The following is a 24,911-nucleotide window of genomic DNA, read 5'->3' on the forward strand; positions in this document are numbered from 1 at the left end:
GTGTCAAGGAAAGGAATGAGGTCGTCTGAAGGGAAATCAACAAGAATCAATCATTCTACAGGATTTTTCCAAGTTCCATCTAGATCAATCTAGGCCTACAGTACATTTGGGAAATAAAAGATCTATTTTTGCACATAAAACAATGCCCACAAGTATCCACCCTGATTCAGTCAAAAGTAGTAATTAGTCACCGATGATGATGGAAACCCCTGCTCTGTCCCTTTCCTGGGACCCTTGTGTCCTGGCAACTTCCAGGGATAAAAGTCCCTTAAGGATAGGAGCCTCATGAGAACTCTGGGTTCATTTTTATGATAAAATACTATCTTGTTTACACTAAAGGTGACACCCAATGTGTGACTGTCCCTTTGGCATATACACACCAAAAAAAAAGCATTTGGGGGCCTATTAGCACATTATTTTCACAACAGCCAGAGCGACCCTGTTAAAAACCTCAGTCACACATCACGTTACTCTTCTGCTCACTCCCTGGCCTCCTCCAGGTTCTGCTCAAATGTAAGGACTAGATTTCCCTGACCAACTGATTCTAGATTGCAAGCCGCCCTCCAACCACCGTCGACAAACATCCAACATTAATCCAGAACAGAAACCTCCAAAAATAAAAAGAGAAGCGTGTCATTTCATCCAAACACTTAACTGGCCTAGCCAAGTGTAGATCAGGTAACATATTTGGTTCCAGACGCAAACTCAACTCGGAAGAGTAATTTAACTTCCTGTTGGGAGAGAATAAGGAGATAGATGCATCAAGTTCTGGTCCAGGAGTCCAGTGACTACAAATCTTTTCCTATTTATTCTGCTAAAGTGAAAAGTGACTTCAAAAAATAATAATAATAAACTCTGTATCCATTTCCTTGTTTGTAACGATGTGAATTATAGAATAATCCAACAGAAAAATAACACTGCCTTTTGTTCTTAGAACCAAGGTCTTACTCTCCTTAGTCTCAACCCCCCCTTTCCATCCTTTGTGGATTTTCTCTGGCCTAGAACCCCACATCTCCGATCTGCTAGTCCCAAATTGTTACCACACACCATGCACCTTCTATCCCATAAATGTGCACTGCTAATGGTAATAGCTAACATATATGGGTCAGGCATTTTACATGCATTGTCTCATGTACATCTCATAACAACTCCAGGTGGTAGCTGCTATTATTATCCTCATTTTACAGATAAGGACACTAAGGTTGGAGAGAGGAAGTGATATCCGATTGAGTCCAGAGCTCAAACTGAAATGTCCTACTTCAAAACTTGGGCTCTTAATGACTACACCATACAGCAAGGTCACAAAGTCTAATAAATTACAAATTAACTTCTCAAAATAAAAGTATTGTAGTCTTCCCTTATCCGTGGTTTCACTTTCCACAGTTTCAGTGACCCACGGTCAACCACAGTCCAAAAATATTAAACGGAAAATTCCGGAAGTAAACAGTTCGTAAGTTTTAAATTTCGCGCCATTCTGAGTACGGTAATGAAATCTTGAGCCACCTGGTCTCACCCGCCCAGGATGTGAATCATCCCTTTGTCTGGCGTATCCCACCCATTGGTCACTTAGTAGCCCTCTGGGGTATCAGATCGCCTGTCGTGGTGTCACAGTGCTTGTGTTCAAGTGACCCTTATTTCACTTAATAATGTCCCCAAAGTGCAAGCGTAGTGATTCTGGTGATCTGAATATGCCAAAGAGAAGCCATAAAGTACTTTCTGTAAGTAAAAAGGTGAAAGTTCTTGACTTAATAAAGAAAGGAAAAAATTGTAGGTTGAGGTTGCTACGATCTACGATAAGAACAAATCATCTATCCCTGAAATCATGAAGAAGGAAGAAGAAATCTGCATGCTTTGCTTTCGCACCTCAAACTGCAAACGTTACAGCCACAGTGCGTGGTAAGTGCTTAGTTAAGATGAAAAAGGCATTAAATTTGTACAATGAGATACTCTGAGAGAGACCACATTCACATAACGTTCATCACAGTGTATTGTTATAATTGTTCTATTTTATTATTAGTTATTATTGTTAATCTCTTACTGTGCCTAATTTATAAATTAAACTTTATCACAGATATGTATACATAGGGGGAAAAAAACATAGTGTACACAGAATTCGGTACTCTTGGCGGTTTCAGGCATCCACTAGGGGTCTGGAACGTATGCCCAGGATAAGGGCAGACTACTGTATATACAGAAATAAAATGCAAGTCTTTACAGTGTAGAAGTAAGACGCAGGACTGCATTTATAATATTTGTTAAAGGGTGCACAGTGTAATAGGCCACATAGAATAGCACAGGCAGAACAGGAAAAAACGATTCATGACATGTTTTTCAGAAATGTTTCACTGTTTTTAAGAAATGTTTGCTAAAAACTACCTTAATGGAGAGAACAATTCCCCAGTTCAGAAGAGAATACCTGATAATATTAATACCATACAGAAAAATAAATACTCTTTGAAGCAAACACTAAAGTCAAACTTAGAAAGGAAGTCACAATGTAAACGATCTGAATGTTAACTTTTCCTCTCTGTCTGCTGCACTCCTGGGCCTGCACAGCACCTGTATGTTTAGAAACTCACAATATGAAGCAGAGTATGAAAAAAACCACCACAACTCTCAACACGATTCAGAATGTTAAAGAGACGATGTATGTGCATTTTCCTCAACAATATCATAAAATAAATCTTTAAGATTTTGACCATGAAGATTTTTTTTAATTTTATTTTTTATTTTATTTATTTATTTATTTATTTATTTATGGCTGTGCTGGGTCTTCGTTGATGTACATGGGCTCTTCTCTCTAGTTCTGGCGAGTGGGGGCTACTCTTCGTTGTGGCGCACGGGCTTCTCGTTGCAGTGGCTTCTCTCGTTGTGGAGCACAGGCTCTAGACACGAGGGCTTCAGTAGTTGTGGCGCATGGGCTCTAGGCACACGGGCTTCAGTAGTTGTGGCATGCAGGCTCAGTAGTTGTGGCATGCAGGCTCAGTAGTTGTGGCACACAGGCTCCTCGGCACATGGGATCTTCCTGGACCAGGGATCGAACCTGTATCCCCTGCATTGGCAGGCGGATTCTTAACCACTGCACCACCAGGGAAGTCCCACCATGAGAATTTTTTTAATTGAAGCTTAAAACTAACAGAAAAAAAAAAAAAAAAAGTAATTTCCCTCTCAACCTCTCGTTCAAAATCTCAGTCCTACAGAAAATCTAAAATAATGTGAAAAGGCATTCCAATTTGAAAAATGTACATCTGGAAAAGAGTGCTTTTGAAATCGTAAGTACTGTGCCCATAAAAATTGAACACTTCAGCTTTAAAATTCACACTCAAAACCCAGGTAATCTCTGCATTGCTAAGACTCAAACAACTGCTACACTTGAAAAGAAGACTAGAGCTGTGGAATGGATAGAGCATTTCCCAGTTCTAGAAAGAAGAGAGAGATTGGGCAAGAGACACTTGGAAAAGCAAGTCAGGTGGCCATTCATGCTCCCGGTGATGGAGAGCTATGCCTTGATCTTTATATACACTTTTTTTCTTCCTCTCACAATCAATCCCTCTGCACAGATTAACCCCACTACATGCAGACAGGGGTGGATGGGCCCCAGGCCACCTGCCTCTGCTGACTCTCAAAAACCAGATGGGTTACTGCACTACGGTCTCAGGCCAGGCCCAGAAATCCTCTTTGGGGTCAAAGGTTTTTAGAAAAATTTAAAAGGTCCATCATACATCAAGGCTGAATTTCTGGCCACTCAAGTGGTAAAAACAGAAAGGACCAGTAGAAACTGTAAAGAAAAAAAAAAAATTAGAGGCCTTCCTTTATCTAGGGGAGGAGAAATGACACTAGGACAACTGGAGAAAGGTGGCTTGGTCCTTTTTTTAAGGCCCTAACAGCTTTCCGTTCGGCATCTTGTGGAGCAAAAAGCAGCCACGTATAAATAGACAAAGAGTTACCAAAAAATTAACTCAAGACAGAAATATCAACAGGACTTGGGAGGCACTGATAGCTAAGATCTGATTACAAGGAGGAAAAAGGAGTGTGTTTGGGGTTTGTTTTCAAAGTCAGGGGGCGAGGGTGGAGAAGCAGTGCTGTTTTTCAAAACACGCATGAACTCACTGGGTGGATAAGATTTCTATCTGGTAATAAAGTTCACCTGGGAGAAGAGGTTAAGCAGAGAGCACGGCTACTGAAAACAAAGCAGGACCCACACAAGCCTTATCACAGGATCCACCTGCCCTGCAGGCCTGGACCTGTACTTTTCAGGAGCCCAGCACTTGCACTTAAATGCCTACATGACAAAACTCAGTCTACCCCACTACCTCTTGAAACACAGATGCAATTCTTCATCACTTAATAAAATAATAAAGGAAGTTTTAAGAAAGAGAAGCCTTCTGAGAAACTTTCATGATCAAATTAATAATTAAATTCTGAAATGGAAAGATAAATCCTAAAGTGTAGGAATATTACGATGATAAATCTCCAGACGGGAATCTTTCACACGAACTAAAACATGAAGTCACAGTCAGGAGATTTCCCCCCCGCCCCTTTCTCAAAATAAAATGATAAGGACAGTCATTTTCTATGAAATTTTAAACCATATTTCTTCTGGCCTTTTCCACTGGAAACTGAAATTCATTTCCCTATAAATATTTTAATGCCATTCTCCTGCGAGCAAGAAAAATCCATCAGAGCACAATTTCATAATTGTTTCACAAGCTTACAAAGCACACAATGTCACAAAGTAAAGGTCCTGGGTGGACGAGAAGAAGGTTATTACACCTTGAAAATAAGAGTGAGGTCTTGAAAATATAGCATCAAATGAAGAAACAGATACTGTGGCCAATGTGTAATAATTCAAATGCAGATTAAACCCTGTGCCTGCAGGGGAGGAGGGGGGAATACACTCACCATAAATTTCATTTATGAAAACCAATAGTATTGAATACATTTTTTTAAAAAACTCAAAGTTCACTGTGTATATATTTCCCTTCTTCTATACCATCAAAAAAATAAAATAAAATAAGGCTAATTTTGCTTTGAATCTGTTAAGGGCTGAATCCCCTTAAAAAAGACACGTTGAAGTCCTAACCCCCAGGATCTCAGAATGTGGCCTATGTATAGACAGGGTCTTGACAGAGGGAATCAAGTTAAAGTGTGGTCATTTGGGTGGGCCCTAATCCAATACGACCGCTGTCCTTGTAAAAAGGAGAAATTTCGACACAGACACATAGGGAAGGTGATGTGAGGAGACACTGGGAGAAGATAGCCATCTACAAGCCATGGAGAGCGCCCCAGCACAGGTCCTTCCCTCACGCCCCTCCACCCCCAAAAAACCAATCCTGTGGACACACTGATTTCAGATTTCTAGTCTCCACAACTGTGACACAATAAATTCCTGTTATTTAAGCCACCCATTTGCGGTACTCTGTCCAGCAGGCCTAGCAAACTAATACAGAATCCATAAGGATTCTCCCAAACCATCTCTGTACTTATCTGTATGAGGATTTTGCCAGGAATTAATGCCAAATTTATTAGGCTGTAATTTCTACAATCTGTCTCTTCTTCCCCATTCTAAACTTGGGATATTTTTCCATCTCCAAAACTCCCAAAGCTCTCTTTTGCAGATAATTTCTCAAAGAGAACAGGCAATAATGAGTATAACTGATGCTTAGATGGTATCAAATCTGTCAACTGTTTACACAGATTATCTGATTTATTCCTCACAGTAACCAGAAGAGGTAGTAAGTGTTATTATTATCATCAACTGAGGCACAGCCTCATTTGGCAGATGGGCTGACAGGACATCATTTTACAGATGAGGGACCAGAGGCAGAGCCAGGGGAAGTAACTAACGCAGCTGAGCGCCCGAATCCATCTCGTAATTCTCCCACCACATCTTCTCTTGTCATCAAGGGGCAGGGCACCACAATTTCAATTCCAGGACCTCGTCCACAGGGCCTTCTCAGGACCGTACGATGCCATTCATCTGGGTCTAGAGATTCCAACTTCTTTTATTACCATGAAGAATGCCTTGATGTTTTCTTCCTAACCTTACCCTCCTGGCCTTTACTTTAATTTCTTGATGATGTTTATGGGTCTTTTCTACTTTTAAATATCTTCTTCTTCGTTGAAAGGAGGAAAGCTAACTAGGAAGCGAATAATCCTACTTTTTTCTGTGTCATTTTTTATTATCCCAGCATCTTCCCCAAGCTTCAGTTCACCTTTTTTTCTCGGAACATAAGTGCTTTCAAAACTCTTTCGTCGTGAGAATTTTTCACAAGCCATGGCTCATGTCGGCCTTTAGCTTTCCTGACCCTAATCTCACTGTGTGTGCATTTTTGATTTCTCAGTTTCCCATCCTTTAAACTGTGTGTCGTACTAATCGGAGCTCGGAAGGCTCCAGGGGGTGGTGCCCTATGCTGTTTTTTTGTCTTTCGGTTTTTGTCTTAAGAGGTATTCCTCATTTTCTCCCTCACTGGAATAATTAACATGTTTTCTATCAGAACTTTACATTTCAAAGTTTTCTACCTAGTGGAGGCCCCTTTCTTTTTATTCCTTCTTTTGTTTATTCAGTAAATCTTTATGAAAGGTCGATTGTACGCCAAGGACTGCTCCAGCCCCTGGAAACACAGGCAGAACTGAACTCATACATGGCTCCTGTCTCACAGCGTTTCTCATAACCCGGGGCTCCCTGAACACACACGCCCCCTTTGCTGCTCACACACTGAACAGGTGTCCTGAAGTCTGGGATGTGGTGGGACCAGCCATCCCCCCTTTCACTCCGATGAACTTCAAGGTAGTGAGACCACTTGCGCTAAAATCCTCACAACCACTGCATCTCCAACCCACACTTCCTCATTTTCCAGGTTCAGTCCGAAGCAGCTTGAAAACAATGGAACTGTATACAAAAGCAAAGTGAAAAATCAACTGACATTCTTTTTTTTTTTTTATATAAAATTATTTATTTATTTATTTATTTATTTATTTTTGGCTGTGTTGGGTCTTCGTTTCGTGCGAGGGCTTTCTCCAGTTGCAGCAAGCGGGGGCAACTCTTCATCGAGGTGCGCGGGCCTCTCACTATCGCGGCCTCTCTTGTTGCGGAGCACAGGCTCCAGACGCGCAGGCTCAGTAGTTGTGGCTCACGGGCCTAGTTGCTCCGCAGCATGTGGGATCTTCCCAGACCAGGGCTCGAACCCGTGTCCCCTGCATTGGCAGGCAGATTCTCAACCACTGCGCCACCAGGGAAGCCCTGACATTGTCTTTTAAACTTTCAGCCGCTGTCTCGGTAAAGCCTCCCTTTACACGGCATCCAGCCTCTGTGCCACAGTGTAAGTATGTGGAGAAACCACTAGTTATCTTTTCCATCCACGTACATGGCCCTGGTCTGCCCTGAGTTGGTTTCACCTTCATTTTCATCCTCTTCCAAATGTTCTCCATCACTTGTTCCCCTTCCGGTTTCTTTCCTTCTATACATGGACCCGCCTATGAGATCTGTTTCTTCTTTAGCACCGCAAAGCCTCTCCGCCACCAGGGTTTACTGATCAGCCTGTCCTGTCCCCACCACACACCGGTCACATCTCTGGACCCTATGAACCATCGTTAGTGTCTATGCTTCGGTACAGATGGCCGAGACCATCAGTATTCCCCTGCTGGTATCTTCTGAGGATTACTTGATCTTTCCTCCATCCTCCACTCAGGTACTTCTTTTATTTTTTTTCTCTTTATCTTGTTCAACAGACTTTATTGTCAAGAGTGAAAACTGTTTCATAGTTGTCTTTACACCCCTCAGAATTTTGTATATGATTGCCTTGCATTTGATCTGAGTTCCACAAATATTTGTTTAGTTGAATTACCCAAGTTTACTGTGAGGCCCCATGTTTACATTCTTTAGATGAAAACCCCCCCCCAGAAAACCTAAAGCAATAGTGATAAACACTGAACTGAATACAGATTCTTTATCCTCAAATAGAATACAAGGGGGTGTCACCAAACTGTAAATTTAACTTCTACAGAGTCTGCCCTTAGAGTGAACACCATACATAGCATCCCAGCACCATTTTCTCACTGGAGCTTTCCCCATCCCTCCCCTCTTGGTCAAAGTAGAAAGACATTTGGACATGGTGAGTGGGTAACGCACCACAGATCTGGATGTGTTTGATTCTAGAAATAAGTCACAAATGTAGGCAAAGTTTTACCTGAAGAGACATGGAGAGAAAAAAAACAATAGTTTCTACATACTGAGAACTCGTAGGTACAAGGTGCTGTGCTGAATTCTCTATAAATAACGAGCTCTACTATCACTGCACCTCCTATTTACAGATAAGGACAGATGAGGAAACTGTGACAAAGAACTCTTGAGTAACTCTCCCCAGCTAGTGAATGGCAGGGTTGGGATCTGAGGTCAGGCCATCTGGCTCCAGAGTCATTACTCTCTGTGCTGTGCCACCTCTTCAAAATGATTGCTAACCTTTCCTCTTCTTTTCAATTTTTTATTTTTATACAATTTCTAAAGGTTATTTTCCATTTACAGTTACCACAAAATATTAGCTATATTCCCCATGTTGTACAGTACATCCTTGAGCCTATCTTACCCCCAAGAGTTTGTACACTCAGGTCCTTCTTTTATGTTACCACCTTTTTTCTCTTAGGGAATTAATTTTTAAATCCTGAGTAGCACCCTCTCCTGACCCACCAGTCTGCACCAGAGAAAGATGCCAGCATTAGGAGGCTTACTATCAAATAAAGGACTGTTGTATCCTGTTCAGCATAAATGTGCTTTTAAAGCCAATCCACACGTGTTTATTCAGTGGCTCTTACATACCCATCACTGCAGAAAGAGAAAACAAACTGCTTTTCTTTCAACATCTGTCAAACTGCCATTATACAGGACACTTCCTGGCCAGCAGCCCCCATGTACAAATTATAGGTACTTTCACTGACCGCTCGGCCCCTCGGGTACATATGACACAGAGGCACACAAATAAACCAGCTTCCTCACTCCTGGCCAATTAAACCTGACGTTACGTAACTACCATAGAAAAAATAAAAATAAAGACCACAGAGGCAAACCTTCTAAATAGGATTTTCCTTGTTTAGCAGCCTCTGAGGAAGAACTGTTCTAATATGGTGTTTCTATTCCTGACAGGAATAACCCTTAATTATTATGTGCCTTAAGCATCTAGACATTTTAAAATAGAATTTGACTTAACATTAAGAAAATCAGGGACTTCCCTGGTGGCGCAGTGGTTAAGAATCCACCTGCCGGTGCAGGGAACACAGGTTCGAGCCCTGGTCCGGGAAGATCCCACGTGCCGCGGAGCAACTAAGCCCGTGCGCCACAACTACTGAGCCTGAGCTCTAGAGCCCGCGAGCCACAACTATTGAGCCCGTGTGCCACAACTACTGGGGCCCGCGCGCCTAGAGCCTGTGCTCTGCAACGGGGGAAGCGACCGCGATGAGAAGCCCGCGCACCGCAACGAAGAGTAGACCCCGCTCGCCGCAACTGGAGAAAGCCCGCGTGCAGCAACGAAGACCCAACACAGCCAACAATAAATAAATTAATTAATTTAAAAAAAAAGAAAATCAGATAACTACGTCAGTGACAACAGAGAAGACTTTAGCACAGTGAGAGAGAGCGAGCGCTCGCTCTGGCGTGGGGGATGGAGACGGGGAGGAGGAGGAAGCACAGATCCTGCTGAGTTGTTTTGGAAGTTCTGGAAATCTGGGAGAAAAGACAGGATTGAAGAAAGTCACTAAAGAAAATTAAATTCTTCCGTAAGAGAATGTAAAGACTTTTCATTTCTCAGGGATTAATGCATTAATCCCTGATTACATTTGTTTCAGGAAATAAATAAATCATACTTATTTCTGGGAAAAAATATATGGATAGGCAAGTGAATGGCTACATGGCCTGATGTCTAAAGCACAGGAGTTCGTCCTGAGACTTTTGAAAAACATAGTTGTAACAAAGTGATTTTACCTACTCCCTCTGTAGACAACATTACTCTTGTCATCTTTTGTTTGGCTGCATGTCAGTGACCAATAATCTAGCTATAAACATCAATATTTCCACCTATCAGAGGAAGTGGTAGCTATTGTTCATGTGTATTGTCAGCCCAAGCATGGCCAGCTCCGCTGGGATCACCACACGGATCCTCATGGAAAGAAAGTCTGTTCCTTCCTGTTGAGTCTGCTCTCTCAGTGAGGGACGCCTGAGGCTGAGCTGCACCCCCAAGAGAGCTGCTGGGCAGTGGGCTCTATGGGGGGACACTCACCAAGCACATGGTAGGCGCCATGGTGTACAAAGGTGATTGGGACCGTTCCTGCCCTCAAGAATGTAATCTGCTGATAGGGAAGACTTGCTTATTTAAAAAAGAAAAACAATCTAGAGAGTTATATCAAGGATCCTTCCATAAATAGGTCCTCCCACCCACCTCCTGCGTGCAGGCTGTCAACCATTTATATGCCTCACCCAACTTCTACTGATTGACAACATAGACATGGTGGGTTTAGATCGTCATTCTTGTCATAATGGGATAGGAAGGTTCATGATATGAAAGGGGGGCACCGTCTCGACAATGCAAACTAGACATCTGATGAGGACAGTGAGAAGCAGGCCTGTTGTATGATCATGAATTTGACTAGCTTTAGTCCCTGGTTCCTGCAATCTACTCTAAATAGTTGGAATTTCCCTAGAGGAAATATCTTTGATATTCATGAGCCCCAGGGTCCATATCTGAGTTGTGCTAACAAGATGCTCAGGGTGGGGCTGGCCACTCCAGAAATCATGGGATTAGAGGGTTGGAGCTTTGAGTCGGGTGAGGTAAGTGGACCTCCTCTAGGGAGGGGAGAGGGGATGAAGTCTGAATAATCTGAGTCATCACACCTGCACAATGAAACCCCACTAAAAACTCTGGACACCAAAGCTCCAGATTTGGCGGAGATTCCTGGTTTGTGACTGCATGGACGTGTTGGGAGGGAGGGAGGGAGACCCCTCCTGATTCCACAGGGTGAGGGCAGGGAAGCTCCATGTCCAGGACCCTCCCAGACCTGGTCCTACATGTCTCCTCACATGACTGGTCCTGCCTTATGTCCTGTATGATAAAACAATAATCTTAAGTACAGGACTTTCCTGAGTTCTGTGAGTCGTTCTAGGAAACTGTCAAATCTGAAGGGGTTGTGGGACCCCCTCCCCAAATTTGTAGCTAGTTGGTCAGAAGTGTGGTTGTCCTGTGGACACCTGAACTTGCAGTGGCATCTGAAGCAAGGGCTGTCTTGTTGGGGACTGCACCCTTCACTCATGGAGTGGTTAGTGTCAGAATTGCACTGCAGCACTGCAACCCCCATTCTCGATTCCTGAAACACAAGCCAGAAATAATCCCTTTAGAAGCAAAGCTCAGCTGACTTGACTTCCCCACCCTCAACCCAGCTCCAACCTCAGGCTAAGAACTTCCATGGTCCAATCTCAGCAGGAAACCACCTTGAATGGGAAGACAAACACAGTTCTAGTACAAGGCAGGCTTTTTGATTAAGTGATATAACTGAAATATAAAAACTACAATGGGCACACAGAGAAAGAGTCCAGTAATTGACTGAGAGATTCAGAACGGCTTCACAAAGGTTGCCATGGCTGTGTGCCTTAAAGATGAATGCAATTTTAAAACAAGGGAGGATAGGATGGCTTAAGAACAGTGTAAGGAAAGAGTTAAATCACTGTGTCAAGTTTAACAACAATGAATATCCTAACTTTTATTACCTCCTTACTGTGGCTAAACTTATTATTTTGATATTCCAATGAATCCTTAAACCTATGAGGTAGAGTCTATTATGATACCCATTTTACAGGTGAGGCTACTGAGACTTCGGTTAGGAAACTTGATGAAGGCATCAGAGCTGGCAGTCCAGTGTGGCTGGAGAGGAGGGTGAAAGGAAGTGGATAAAGTATGAAAAGCCCTGAGTATCTATCAGAAACCCAATTTTTTTCTTCTGTAGGCAGTGGGGAGCCATCAGAGGTGTGTGCATAAGGGAATAATATGACCAGAACTGTGGTTTCAAAAGAGAAACTGCAGTGGCAGGAAAAGCATTCAAAAAGAGAAAGACTAGAACAGGGAGACCAGGTAGGGGATGATGGTCAGATCACTGGCCAAACAGGATGAGAGCCGGAAGCAGGGTGAGGACTGAGGGAATGAACATGTGGGGATGGAGAAGGAGGACAAGGACGTCTACAAGATGACAGAGATACACAGGGCTCTGGGTGGATGGTCGGAAGAGCAGCCAGGAGGAGATGGTGCAGGTATCCAAACAGACCATCAAAAATGCATCTGGGGACCTCCCTGGTGGTCCAGTGATAAAGAATCCGCCTTCCAATGCAGGGGACACGGGTTCGATCCCTGGTCGGGGAACTGAGATCCCACATGCCGCTGGGCAACTAAGCCCGAGCGCCACAACTACCGAGCTCGCCCACCTCAACTAGAGCCCGCATGCCGCAAACTACAGAGCCCACGCGCCCTGGAGCCCGCGTGCCACAACTAGAGAGAGAAAACCCGCACGCCACAACTAGAGAGAATTCCGCACACCGCAATGACGAGCCCACGATGCAATGAAAGATCCCACATGCTGCAACTAAGACCTGATGCAGCCAAAAAAATAAAGAAAATAAATGAATAAACATACATCTGTTTATATGTCTTTCTGTACTGATGTGTGCATTTACTGCACCATTCTTTTTTTTTTAACACCTTTATTAGAGTATAATTGCTTTACAATGGTGTGTTAGTTTCTGCTGTATAACAAAGTGAATCAGCTATACATATGCATATATCCTCAAATCTCCTCCCTCTTGCGTCTCCCTCCCATCCTCCCTATCCCACCCCTCTAGGTGGTCACAAAGCACCAAGCTGATCTCCCTGTGCTATGCGGCTGCTTCCCACTAGCTATCTATTTTACGTTTTGTAGTGTATATATGTCCATGCCACTCTCACTTTATCCCAGCTTACCCTTCCCCCTCCCCGTGTCCTCAAGTCCATTCTCTACATCTGTGTCTTTATTCCTGTCCTGCCCCTAGGTTCTTCAGAACCTTTTTTTTTTTTAGATTCCATATATATGTGTTAGCATATGGTATTTATTTTTCTCTTTCTGACTTACTTCACTCTGTATGACAGACTCTAGGTCCATCCACCTCACTACAAATAACTCAGTTTCATTTCTTTTTATGGCTGAGTAATATTCCATTGTATATATGTGCCACACTGTTCTTGATGCTCCCGCGTGCTGCCTGAATTTGGTGGAGTTCACACTCTTGATGCAACAACAGATAGCGAAGTCAGATTTCAAGATGGAATTCAGTGTTGGCGGGCAACCAATTAACTCCACACCCCACATCTCTGGCCCTAGGCTGCACACGGCCATCCCACGCCTCCACGCTCTCTGTGTGGTTGACTGGCGCCTGCTCTGGATGGGTAATGAGCATCAGAGGAGCCCATCAAGGATTTTTGTCTAAATGACTTTTCAGACTGCCGAGCTGAAGCAGAAGTATACCAGGCCACTGGTCTACAAATAGGTCTGAGGCTATTCAAAAGTACACACATTGAACTAAGTTTTCTTCTAGCTCCTCCCAGGATTTGCCGGGAATGAGTCAACAGAGTGTGGAAAAGTAAACAGAAGCTGAACACAACGTGACTCCCTCAAGGACTCCACTAGGAAAAACACACAGCTGACCACAGATAAAATTAATGCAGGGTTTCCAGTGCTGGAATAAACGATCCTTGCCATTCAAACCTGGTCCTTCCCACAATTTCCTGCTTTCTGGTTATGTCTGTGCCCTACGTCTAGGTTCGACGAGAGAGGCTGTGGAACCGTTTGATTCATTAGCAGAACTTTAGAATCAATAATCATCCTTCTAGCAAGTCCTCAAAATGTTCTGGGCACTCAGCTCATAAATATTATTCTAGCTCCCACTTCCCACACTGCAAAAAGCCTAGCTCTTCCTAATAACGCTGACTAGAGGAGAACGAAACAGAAAGGAAAAGAAAAGAAATTCGACTTCCCGTTCCTCTGGAGACGGAGCTTTGAGGGGGCCCTGAATCTCTGGAGGACAAGGTTGTCATGTGTGGGTATGTCTGCTTCTCTCTCATTCCTGACATTCCCAGGAACCACTCATCCTTTAAAGCACTCATCTGAAAACGTTTAAAGAAGACATACCAAAATGCACTCTTACACAGGTCCCTGACACATAATCAATACCCTTTTAAGCACACACATCTGTATCCTGCATTAACCTTGCATCTCACCATAATTTAGGAGATATTGCTGTGCTCCATCTCCAAATGTTTTCTAATCTGACATCACTCTGTAACAGACAGATCATCATAAAGACACGGAAACATTTTCAAATGTGGCGGAACTCAGGACATGATTTGTAAATACAGTCTTCTACAATTTCAAAGGATACTAAAATTCATTCGATGTCATCAATGGTTCAATAGGTAGCTGAGAATCAGATCATTTTGCATATACACTGGAACTTTTTTATTTGGTTCAAATAAAGTGTCTCCTTCCCTCACTTTCAATCATCCAGTTTTAACAAAACAAAAAACAACTGTCATCCTCCCACATCAGATCTGTGTGCAAAAGGTCTAATTTTTTCTAGGCAGTACGTAACCAAAAAGTCAGATAAGGCAGATTATAACTGATGCAAACTAGAATCCCTACATATCACAATATCCTCCCATAGAAATGGTTGCCTGTAACATTTTCTCCTCTCTTTAAGGGGGAGATATGAGACAACAGCTTTCAATTTATTATAAATAAGGGAGGGGACTAACATTTGTGTACTAATAGGTGTCATTTGATGTGCTGAGGCTTACACATATTTCCCCCTTTTCATTTCTATAAAGTTCCTCTTAGGTAGAAATTATCCCATTTTACAGATTATAATTAAACTCAGAAGAAACTAAATGAGCATTCATAAAGAATCTTTTAGAAAGGTGTCATATTTTGAAACCAAGCCTGTAAGCAGTGAAAGGAAATTCCACCACGTTCACTGTTATTTATTTATTTATTTAATTTATTTATTGGCTGTGTTGGGTCTTCGTTGCTGCACACGGGCTTTCTCTAGTTGCAGCGAGCAGGGGCTACTCTTCGTTGCGGTGCGCAGGCTTCTCATCGTGGTGGCTTCTCTTGTTGTGGAGCACAGGTTTTAGGCGTGCAGGCTTCAGTAGCTGTGGCACACGGGCTCAGTAGTTGTGGTTCACGGGCTCTAGAGCACAGGCTCAGTAGTTGTGGCGCACGGGCTTAGTTGCTCTGTGGCATGTGGGATCTTCCCGGACCAGGGTTCGAACCCGTGTCTCCTGCATTGGCAAGCGGATTCGTAACCACTGCACCACCAGGGAAGCCCAGCACGTTCACTTTGGATTGGCAAAGGCAAGCCTACTCCTTCAGTGGGAAGACTTTACTCCTTGGTATTCAGACCTGGTGAAGCTTGGCCCCCAGACCACCATTCAGGCTCCGCAACGCCTCTTCTCAAGCCAGCTCCTCTAGATGCCCAGCCTCAGAAGGAACTCAGCTGGCCCACATCCTGAACTTGGCGGGGAGGCAGGGACCACACTCTGAGCTGCAGCATAACCATCACACTCCCTGACGCAGCTAATCTCTATTGAGCGCTGACTGCCAGGCTCTGCGGAGATGGGGTGAGCAAGACAGGTGCCCTCAGAGCCACCCTACGCTGGAAGAGGGTGCAGACAGGTAGGCTCGTGGTTCCTCCATAGGATGGTGAGGGCTCTGACAGCTGAGCTGAGTCCTGAGGGACGGCTGGTGTGGGATAGTGTGTGGCTGGCACAGACAGAGAGAGCGAAAGCAGCGGCTGTCTGAATTCATGGACTTTCGGCATAGCGTTGTACAGGCCGGCAGCTCCCAATGCTCTGTGATGTGTGGGGCGTTAAGAATACGGAACTAAGCTAGTGCTTCTCAAACTTTATTTGACCATATCTTCCAGCAAAAATATGTTTTACATCATGATGCAGTACACACGTTACACATATAACTAGGAAAAGAACATTTGCCAAAACAATACTCTTTCCACTACTCAAACCCATTCTGATATTGTCTCTCTTCTTTCTCTCTCTTTAAGTTCTAGATACAACCCTCGAATGGGTGGCAACCCATAGTGTGAAAAATACTGGTATAAACCTTTTAATAGGCATGACTGTCATTTCTTTGATACATAGTTGACCCTTGAACAACATGGGTTTGAACCGTGCAGGTCCACTTATACACGGATTTTTTTCAATAAATACTACAGTACAACCCGATGCCTGGTTGCTTGAATCCGAGGATGTGGAACCACAGATGCGGAGAGGGCCAACCGTGGACTTGAGCAGCCTCGGATTTTGGTATCCGAGGGACGGTCCTGAAACCAATCCTTCATGGATACTGAGGAACTTCTTCTTCTGCCTTTTACCCTCCTTTTCTTCCTTCACCCCTCAAAAAAGTACCGCCGAGGAAATAAGAACACTACAGTTTCCTGAAGGTCTGTTATGTGCCAGGAACTGGGCTGGAACCTTGACATGCCCTGTCTCATTCATCCTCACACGGCCCTGCGGGTTAAGCATTACTATTCCCATTTTACAGATGAAAAAGCTGAAGCTCAGTGATCAAGAGACTCGTTCAGTAGACCATGACGGAGCCAGGATTCGAATCCAGTTCTGTCTTGCTTCAAATCTCCAATCACCCTACTGTGCCTTTCATGAAAAGTTCTTAAGTAATTAAAGCTAACGTAATAGCAAGAATTTCCTAAGTCCCCTTGAGATAACTCAAGTCCTTGGAGTGTTATGGAACCAGGTTTGGGAGGCCTCAGCAGAGATAAGGGAAATATGAGGTGGAAAATATCTCAGGTTTCAATTTAATTTCCTTCCATGTCCTCTGAGTACCCCTTAGTAAAGGCACTTGTGGGGAGTCACCAACAGAGAAATGGTAAGTGAGAGCTACTGGGGGGCTGGCCTAGACAGTCCCACTCAAGGCAGGCAGGCTGAACAGAGCTGCCTGTTCTGAGTGGCTCATGACCAGGAGCACCTTGCCCGGCATCTTCCAGGCTGTAGACAGTCCATACATATTCACAAAATGGAACGCTAACACAGGCAGAGCGAAAGTAAACACGGAGCATGGCTCCTGCTGGCTTATTTTTAAATTGGTCCAAAATTATGTTAAGCGAAACTATCTGTTGAGAAGGAAGCGTCTTTGGAAGGATAACTAAACGTATTTATAGCACAGACACTTGTGTTCTTTCAGCCCCCTAACTGAAGATACATTTGACACAGATACAAGGGATATTTAACGTGAGCAGGTCAGGACAAATGTTCAGCCCCCCCAAAAAAGCTCTGCAAAAGTGACGATTTGGGGAAATTATTGGCAATGCTCCGCAAAGCGACTGCATCATAAACTGATCCTTCCCCTGACCTAAAAAAACTTGATGTTTGGCGACAGTACATTAACTGGCCAGTCATTGGCACTGCTATTTCTAAGGGATGATACTGCTGAGAATACTTTAAGAACTGATGTATTTTCTACAAACACATAATAAATGCAATTCTGACACCTACAGTAAGTTAAATTATTTATTTGACAAATGGCCTTCAGGGTTTATATTCTTTGTGGGGCTTGCTGGGCAGCAATACATTTATAGTTTAACTTGGCATACCAACTCACATACAAATATGAGCTGTTTTTTGTCTAATCAGCTAGTGTTATTTTCCTAGCGCCTCTTAGCAATAAAAATATTGCCTAGTCCTCTTTTCTTTGCAAGTTCCATGATGGGAAAAAAATCCTGAACGTGCAAAAGAATCCATTGCCTGCTGATGAAACATAAAGGCTTATGAAAACATGGCACGTCCTCAAGTAGATCAGTTTGTTTTTAAATGTTTTAGTAGGGTACACTGCTGCGTTAGGAACTAAATGTGTATTATGCCTAATCTTACATCTAGTGTGTACTATACTTTGATCAGTCTATCAAAAGATCAAAATTTAAATATTAGGTAAATTATATTTTATACATGTTCTTCGCATGAAGTCAAACAGGAAACTTGTTTCTTCTCTAAACACACAAGAATATAAACAAGCAACATATTTAGACCGAAGAAAATACTCACTACTTCATTCCATTTAAAAAAATGCCCCCGGGTATCAATTAAAATAAAAAGCCTTTATGTTTTCTTAAAACAATCCTAAATGTCTGCTTGTGCTTTCAAATATTTTCAGCATATTTTAATATTTATTTTAAAGTTTCTTAAGTTAATTACATGTTATTTTTACAAGAAATGCTACGTAAATACTCTTCCTGAAAGCTCTGAGAGGTTATGTAAAACAACAGAAATGACAGCAGAAATTAAAGAACTGATATTGAATCTCCAATAATCAAAAGTTGCCATTTTCATAACAACTGGATGTAAAGTATCAACCTTAATTGGATCCTGTATTTTTTTTAAAAAAGCTATAAAAGACATCCTTAGGACAATGAGGGAAACATGTATATGGACCAGATTTTAGAAGTTATTATGAAATTTTTCTTAATTTTCTGAAATGTGATATTGGCTCTGTGATTCTTTAAGAAAAATATCCTTATTCTTAGTACATGCATGAGGTCCTTTTTAAGAATGAAATATCTTGATGCGTGAAACCAGCTTGATGCCTGAAACTAACAAATGGTCCCAAAATAATAAATATATCTGTACATATACTAGATAAAAACATGAAGCAAATACTGCAACATGTTAGTAAGAGTTACATCTCAGTGGAGAATATCCAGACGTTCATTGCATTATTCTTTTAACTATTTTGTATATGAAAATTTTCACAATAAAAAAGTTGCAGTGGGGGAAGAATAGTCGTTTTCATTTAAGCATGTATGTGTATTCACTCCTGAGCCAAACTAGGGGCAGATAAAATATTACTTTATATGGACACAGAATGTTTCATTTCCCAGTAGCCGTATACTTCAGAGAATCAATTTTCCACCACTGACCCAGAGAAATTATGGCAGCCCTTCCGGCCAAGATCACAGGGAACAGCTGACTGACACACACCACCTGATTTAGAGCAGAGGCATCAGGATCCCCAAACGGTAATCCATGCTGACCAGTGAATTGACATGCCAGCCTGCGCCCTTGGAAAAATAAGGGTGGAGAATAGGGGCCTTCCAGCATGGAACCTTTACAGCAGACAGAACCTGCAACTTTGCTAGGCTCGTTGTCTGGGAGGCAGCATATCAAGCTGTGACATGAACGTAAAGCTAAATGAGACATTTAAACCATCGATTCTACTCATTCACCCACTAAAGATGGATTTCTGTCTTACCCTGTCTCTCTGCTCCATAAAGTGGACTACCATGTTCAACATTCAGCAAAAAAAAATCTGAGATGCTACTCCCAAAACTCAACTTAAATCTAATAACAAAGCACTAGAATTATATAAGAAATTTTAGAGAGAAAACCTGTAAGCATTCAATGTAGACATAACGAAAGTATTAAAAAATAAGACGCAGACCTATGAAACAACATAGCAGGATGTTTCTTATCTACAAACAGAGGTTTTTTTGTCTTGGGGTCCAAATCTCAACAGTTCTGGGCACTAGTTCACTACGAAGTCAGAGGGCCAACCAGCCGTCCATGACTTGCTGCAGAATCTGACATTCTTTTTTAACTGGAGTGAACTGAAACTCAGCAGTAAGCATTGAACTTTCAAGTGGCCCGATGCAATCAAAGACTCCACTTCAGTTACACTTCTTTTTTCTGTACTTTTATTTTTATCATCTCTTTTTCTCCCTCATTCAATGCTTTATCTATATGTGTGTGTATATGTGTGTGCCTTGTGTGTGTGTGTATATATACATATGTTTATGTGTGTGTATATATATACACACACATAAACACATTATGCATACATATACACATACACATATATATTTGTTGCTGTCTTCTCCTTTTCTTTTTCCTGTCTTTCCTCTTCCTGTCTTTCCTCTTCCCCTCCCAATTCCTCCAGAGCCACCCAAAGGCATTGGTAAAACCTAGTTAAACTTCAGGCTGTGAGAATTGTAGGGTGGCCCCTTCATGTTCACACCCTGTGTAATCTCCTCCCCTTGAATCTGATCAGGACTTATGAGTATGATGGGATGGCCACTCCAATGATCAGGTTACCTATATGTTTGGCAAAGGTGAAGGGACTTTGATTATGTAAAGTCCCATAATCATTTGACTTTAAGTTAATCAGAAGGAAGATTGACCCAGGTGGGCCTGACTTAAGCAGGCAAGCCCTTTAAAAGATGATCTAGGGGTTAAGAGGTTTTCTCTCCTGTTGGCTTTGAAGAAGTAAACTACCATGGATTCTATAGCAGCAAGAAAATTAATTTGGCCAAAAACCACATGAGCTTGGAAGAGGACCCTGAGCCTCAGATAAGAACACAGCCCTGAGCAACAGCTTGACTGCAGTGCTGTGAAACCCTGAGCAGAAAATCCAGCTTAAGCTATGTCTGTAGTCTCAACCCATGGAAACTGTGAGATAATAACTGGGTATTGTTTTATGCTGATACGTTTGTGATAATTTATTATGAAGCAATAGAAAATTAATACAGTATCCTATTTGGATTTTGTATTTAAAAGGGTAAAAGCATACTGCACTTGCAATGCATGGGTTCATACAAACTTAATCACATTATTATAATTACCCCATCCTACTATGCATAATAGCAATTCTGAGTTTTATTCAGCTCAGGAAATAAAACTCCAGAACCTAAAAAAAAAAAAAAAAAAAACTTCAGGCTGTGAAGCTAGAAAGAATCTTGATGTGGCCCATGAAGCCTGATGGAATCAGGCCACAGGCTAGAAGAGTTATGGGAAGAATGGTTCACTTTCCTTTAACCAAAGAACAATCATCCTGTCTATTGGTTGTCGAGGGCCCTTTCCCTTCTAGGGACAGCTACCTGCCTTTGATCTTTAACCAGCCCTCTACACCTCTCTTTAAGAGAAGCAGGCGACCACGACACCGGGATCTCATTTATTGCTTCATGTTATTCTAGTAAGAAGCACGATACAGGAGAGCTGAAAACATCAATGGTTTGGGACTATCTGTGGACTTCACTCATCCAAATCATGAATTCTGTTCAATGCCACCATTTTCTGATTTCTTGAAAAGTTTCTGGTGTATTTGTAAGCACTAAGCTAGGACCGAAGGAAATACAAAGAGTTTTGGTTTTTTTTTAGGTTATTCATCAGAGAGGTATGAGCACATTACATTCGTTTACCAAAAATTTACCGTCTATGAAAACTCACTCCCATGAGTGAAGCATGAATTAACCATGGGCCCTCCATCTCCAGGAGACCTGAATAAACCTCTTTCCAAAACTCCAGGGAGAATGCATCTCTGGCAATGCTCCAGCCAGAAGGCGAGGGATCCTCTGCCGCCTCCAGGCTGGAGAAGCCCCCACAAGGGAACCAGGAAGAAGGCGGCTCAGCAATCAGGGCCAAGAGCCCACCACTGAAAATAATCTGGGTGGGGGGATGCTCAAAAAGTGGGGAAACACACGCCGAGGGCGCCAAGGTAGCCATTTGGAAGCACTGAACAATGTTTACAATTTGCAGTCTCTAGGAGTGATCTGAGCCCCTTACCGAGGCTTATCCTCTCAATGCCTCAATTTCTTCATCTGACAAATGGGGAAAATAATAGTACTCCTCAAAGTCATAGAGTCTGTAATGATTAAATGAGTCAGTAATGCATAAAGTGCTTAGAATAGGGCCTGGCACATGGTAAGCACTGCATAAATGCTACCTAATCGCTAGTATTATAGGCTGGAAGCATGCCAATGGAAAAGCCTACTAAAGAAAACTTACCTTCTTTAATCCCCACCAAGAGACCTACTACTAACCAGCTGGAAATACCCAGGTCTCAATTCTTTGGTTCCCTTTTTAAGCTCCAGCATCTCTGGAGTGGTCTCAGCTAAAGCCAAAGGAGCAAGACTCCTTTCTCTAAGCAACGAGGTTCCGGCAGAAAATGCAGTATGGCGACATCATATGATAAAAATGGAAACTGACATATATATAAAATGCAAATCTATCTGACATGCATTTCAGAGCACAGGTGTTCTCAGTGTCTAAGTTCTGCAGCTTCTAACAAATGTTCCTAACTCTGCAACACTGTGAACCTCAAAAACTAACCTTCTGGTTGAAGACACACAAATTACCCTGCACATTAGAAAGACATAAATGCAATGAACTTCAACAAACTACATGGCCCCAAAGTATGTGGCATAAACAGGTAATTGGCCACTGCCACACCTGGGTGACACAGCAAGTCAATTCTTCAGAACAGGCGAATCCACTCACTTCCATGCTCTGCTGCTGTGCCACACCTGGCACACTATGTTGACAATACTTACGCATTACAATAGGGCTTCTTTTCATAGCCTTTGTAGTTGTTCATGTTGAGAGCCATCTTGCAGACTTCACAATGGAAACATCCTTTATGCCAATACTGAAAAAAATAAATATTTAAAATTTTAGTACAACGCCAGTTCTTTCCAGGATGGGTACAGAAAGGAGATCTTTTTTTTAGTGCATCACAAGTCCCCGTGTCTGAAAATACTACAACAAAATGACTGTAGGTACCAGTGGATGTTTGCCGACTTTCAGTTAAGTAAACAAAGCAGGCAGTTATTAAAATGGAGTTTTAAATGACTCTCCGCCACAACGTACAGACTCAGATGGAAGAAATGTCACGGGCTCTACCCGTATTACACTTCTATGAGCAGCCAAACAGGAATTCTGCGCTTGGTTAATGGAGAAATGGAGCCTGTGAAGTGGCCTCGAAAGGAAACCGAATCCAGTTCAAAGTGCCTAAACAACACTGTTTGTAACATCCCGATAAACATGCACTCACCGGAAGTCAGGCAACCCGAGGTGGCCGGAGACGCACTATGTTAAGTACCCCCGGCCCCCCCATCCCTGTCCAGCTTGCACTAAATTGCGGGAAAGGCGGACTCTGTCTGGGATGACTGTAGGGACGACGGCGTGCTCTTAAGAGGCATCTGTATGACCACACGCAAATTTCACAGAGACCGCCTCCGGCTGGGTTCAACTGTCAGTCGCTCAGGCTAGCGCCAGGGTCTGTCTCCCAGGCTGCTCAACTCCATCCACGCCCGGGAAGGGCAGGGAAGCAGGGCTGCGGGGGCCAGGCTAGAGCCACTTCCTCTGGAATTCCCCAAGCTAGTGGATTAGCCCCCAGTGGGTCTGGCTCGCCGCGCTCAGCCCGGGCTCTCCGGCGGGGCTTATTCTTAGCAATGCGGCAGCGGCCGCCCCACGACATGTTAATTACTATCTGCCTCCCCACCTCGCCGCCCTCACGCGAGGCGCTGGGGCGGGGGTGAGGTGGCGATCCGGGCGGATCCTTGAGGTGGGCGTGCGGGACAGTGAGGGGTCGCAGCGGAGGTAGGAGGCGCGCGCTTGGCCGAACTGCCCCTGGGGGCCCAGCCCGGGCCGCGCTCCTCCAGGCGCCCTCCGCAGCCGCTCTGCCGCCGCCCGCACCCCGACAAAAGCCTCTCCCGGTTCCAACATCACGATCGCCAAGCGTGCTCTCTGGCACTCCTGCGGGCGTCTTGCTTCGCGTGCCCTCACCCGGGGCCAAGACACACAGACGCGCACACACACGCACAGACCCACTCTTCTCTTTCCATCCCAGATGCCAAAACTTCTCCGAGCAGGTGCAGCCCGGCGCCCCCTCGCTCACCTTATCCAGGCAGTTGACTTTCTCCGTGGGATACACGACTTTCCCGCAGCGGGCGCACTGGGGGTTCATTGTCGCGGTTCCCGGGGGCGGCGGTTGGGCGGAAGCGACGACGGCTGGGGGCTCCGAGGAGCCGCTGTGACATCCCCCGGCGAGCCCCGCACCGCCTCCGGGCAGGCGGGAGGGCGGCGCGGGCCGGGCGCCGGGGTCGGGCGTCGGCGCGGGGCCCGGGGCGAGCGGGCCGCGCGGCGCGCGGGGAGGCGGCGGGGGCGCGGGTGGGTTCGCGGCGGGGCCTGGCGCCGGGGGACGGCCGCGCTCTCGGGCTCGGCTCCGGCTCGGGCTCCGCGCCGCTCTCTCTGCGTCGCTCGCGCTCCAGGTACCGGTGACTCACACAGGCACTCGCTCCCGCCCCTCGCGCTCACTCGCTCCCCGCCTCGCCGCCGCGGCGCAGGCCAAACCCACCGGCGCGCCCCGACCGAAGTGACAGGGAACGAGCACGTTGGGCCCCGGGGAGGGTGGGCAAAGCGGGGGAAGGGGGAGGGCAGACACACGGCAAGCTCCGCAGACCGCGCGGGCTGCGACCCGGAGGCCTGGAAGCGAGCCTCGCGCCGCTGCCGCAGCGGGGGCGGCCAGGTGGGCGGCGGCGGCGGCGGCGGCGGCGGCGGCGGCGGCGGGGGGAGGGAGCGGTGGGGGTGAGAGGACGCGGGGCTGGGAGGGCTCAAACCCACGCACTCACTGCCCCCCTTCCTCCTGTCTCCTGCCCCGGCCGGTGCAGCCCCACTCCCAGGCAGACTGACGTTCCCGGTACCCAAAGGTCGCGCGGGGAGCGCGGGGCGGGGGTGCGCCCGCCCTCCTCCTCCCGGGCCCCGGGTCGCAGGCAGCGGCGCACCAACGCCCGCGCAGCGCCCCGTCCCCGGGCGGAGGCTGGTCCGGGCGCGCGCAGCGACGCGCTGGGGCCTGGGAACCCGGAGACTCACGTCGCCGCGGCGCCCCGGGCTGTGCCGCGCCGCTCCCACGGGCCTCCTCCCAGAGAAAGCGTCCCCCGTGTGCCTGCGCGAAGTCCTCGGACCCTGGATGGGAAGAGACGTCTCTCACTGGCTCCTCACCGCTGCACTTTTTATATCTGTTCTTGAAGAACGACTGGTCATTTTAGGCCC

General features: G+C 44.9%; 1 protein-coding gene across 1 annotated transcript in view; it reads right to left on the bottom strand.

The window, feature by feature from the left end:
- Positions 1 to 23,841, bottom strand: part of NEBL (nebulette) — a 340,699-nt gene extending 316,858 nt beyond the window's left edge. Inside the window, exons 1-2 of the mRNA XM_068538594.1 lie at positions 23,758 to 23,841; positions 22,412 to 22,506 (exon numbers count right to left, since the gene is read on the bottom strand). Of these exons, the coding sequence (XP_068394695.1) occupies positions 22,412 to 22,506; positions 23,758 to 23,826 (164 nt within the window). The 5' untranslated portion in view covers positions 23,827 to 23,841. The remainder of the gene's footprint in view (positions 1 to 22,411; positions 22,507 to 23,757) is intronic.
- Positions 23,842 to 24,911: the final 1,070 nt, after the last annotated feature.

The sequence above is a fragment of the Eschrichtius robustus genome, chromosome 1 (assembly GCF_028021215.1).
Source record: "Eschrichtius robustus isolate mEscRob2 chromosome 1, mEscRob2.pri, whole genome shotgun sequence".
NCBI lineage: Eukaryota > Metazoa > Chordata > Mammalia > Artiodactyla > Eschrichtiidae > Eschrichtius > Eschrichtius robustus.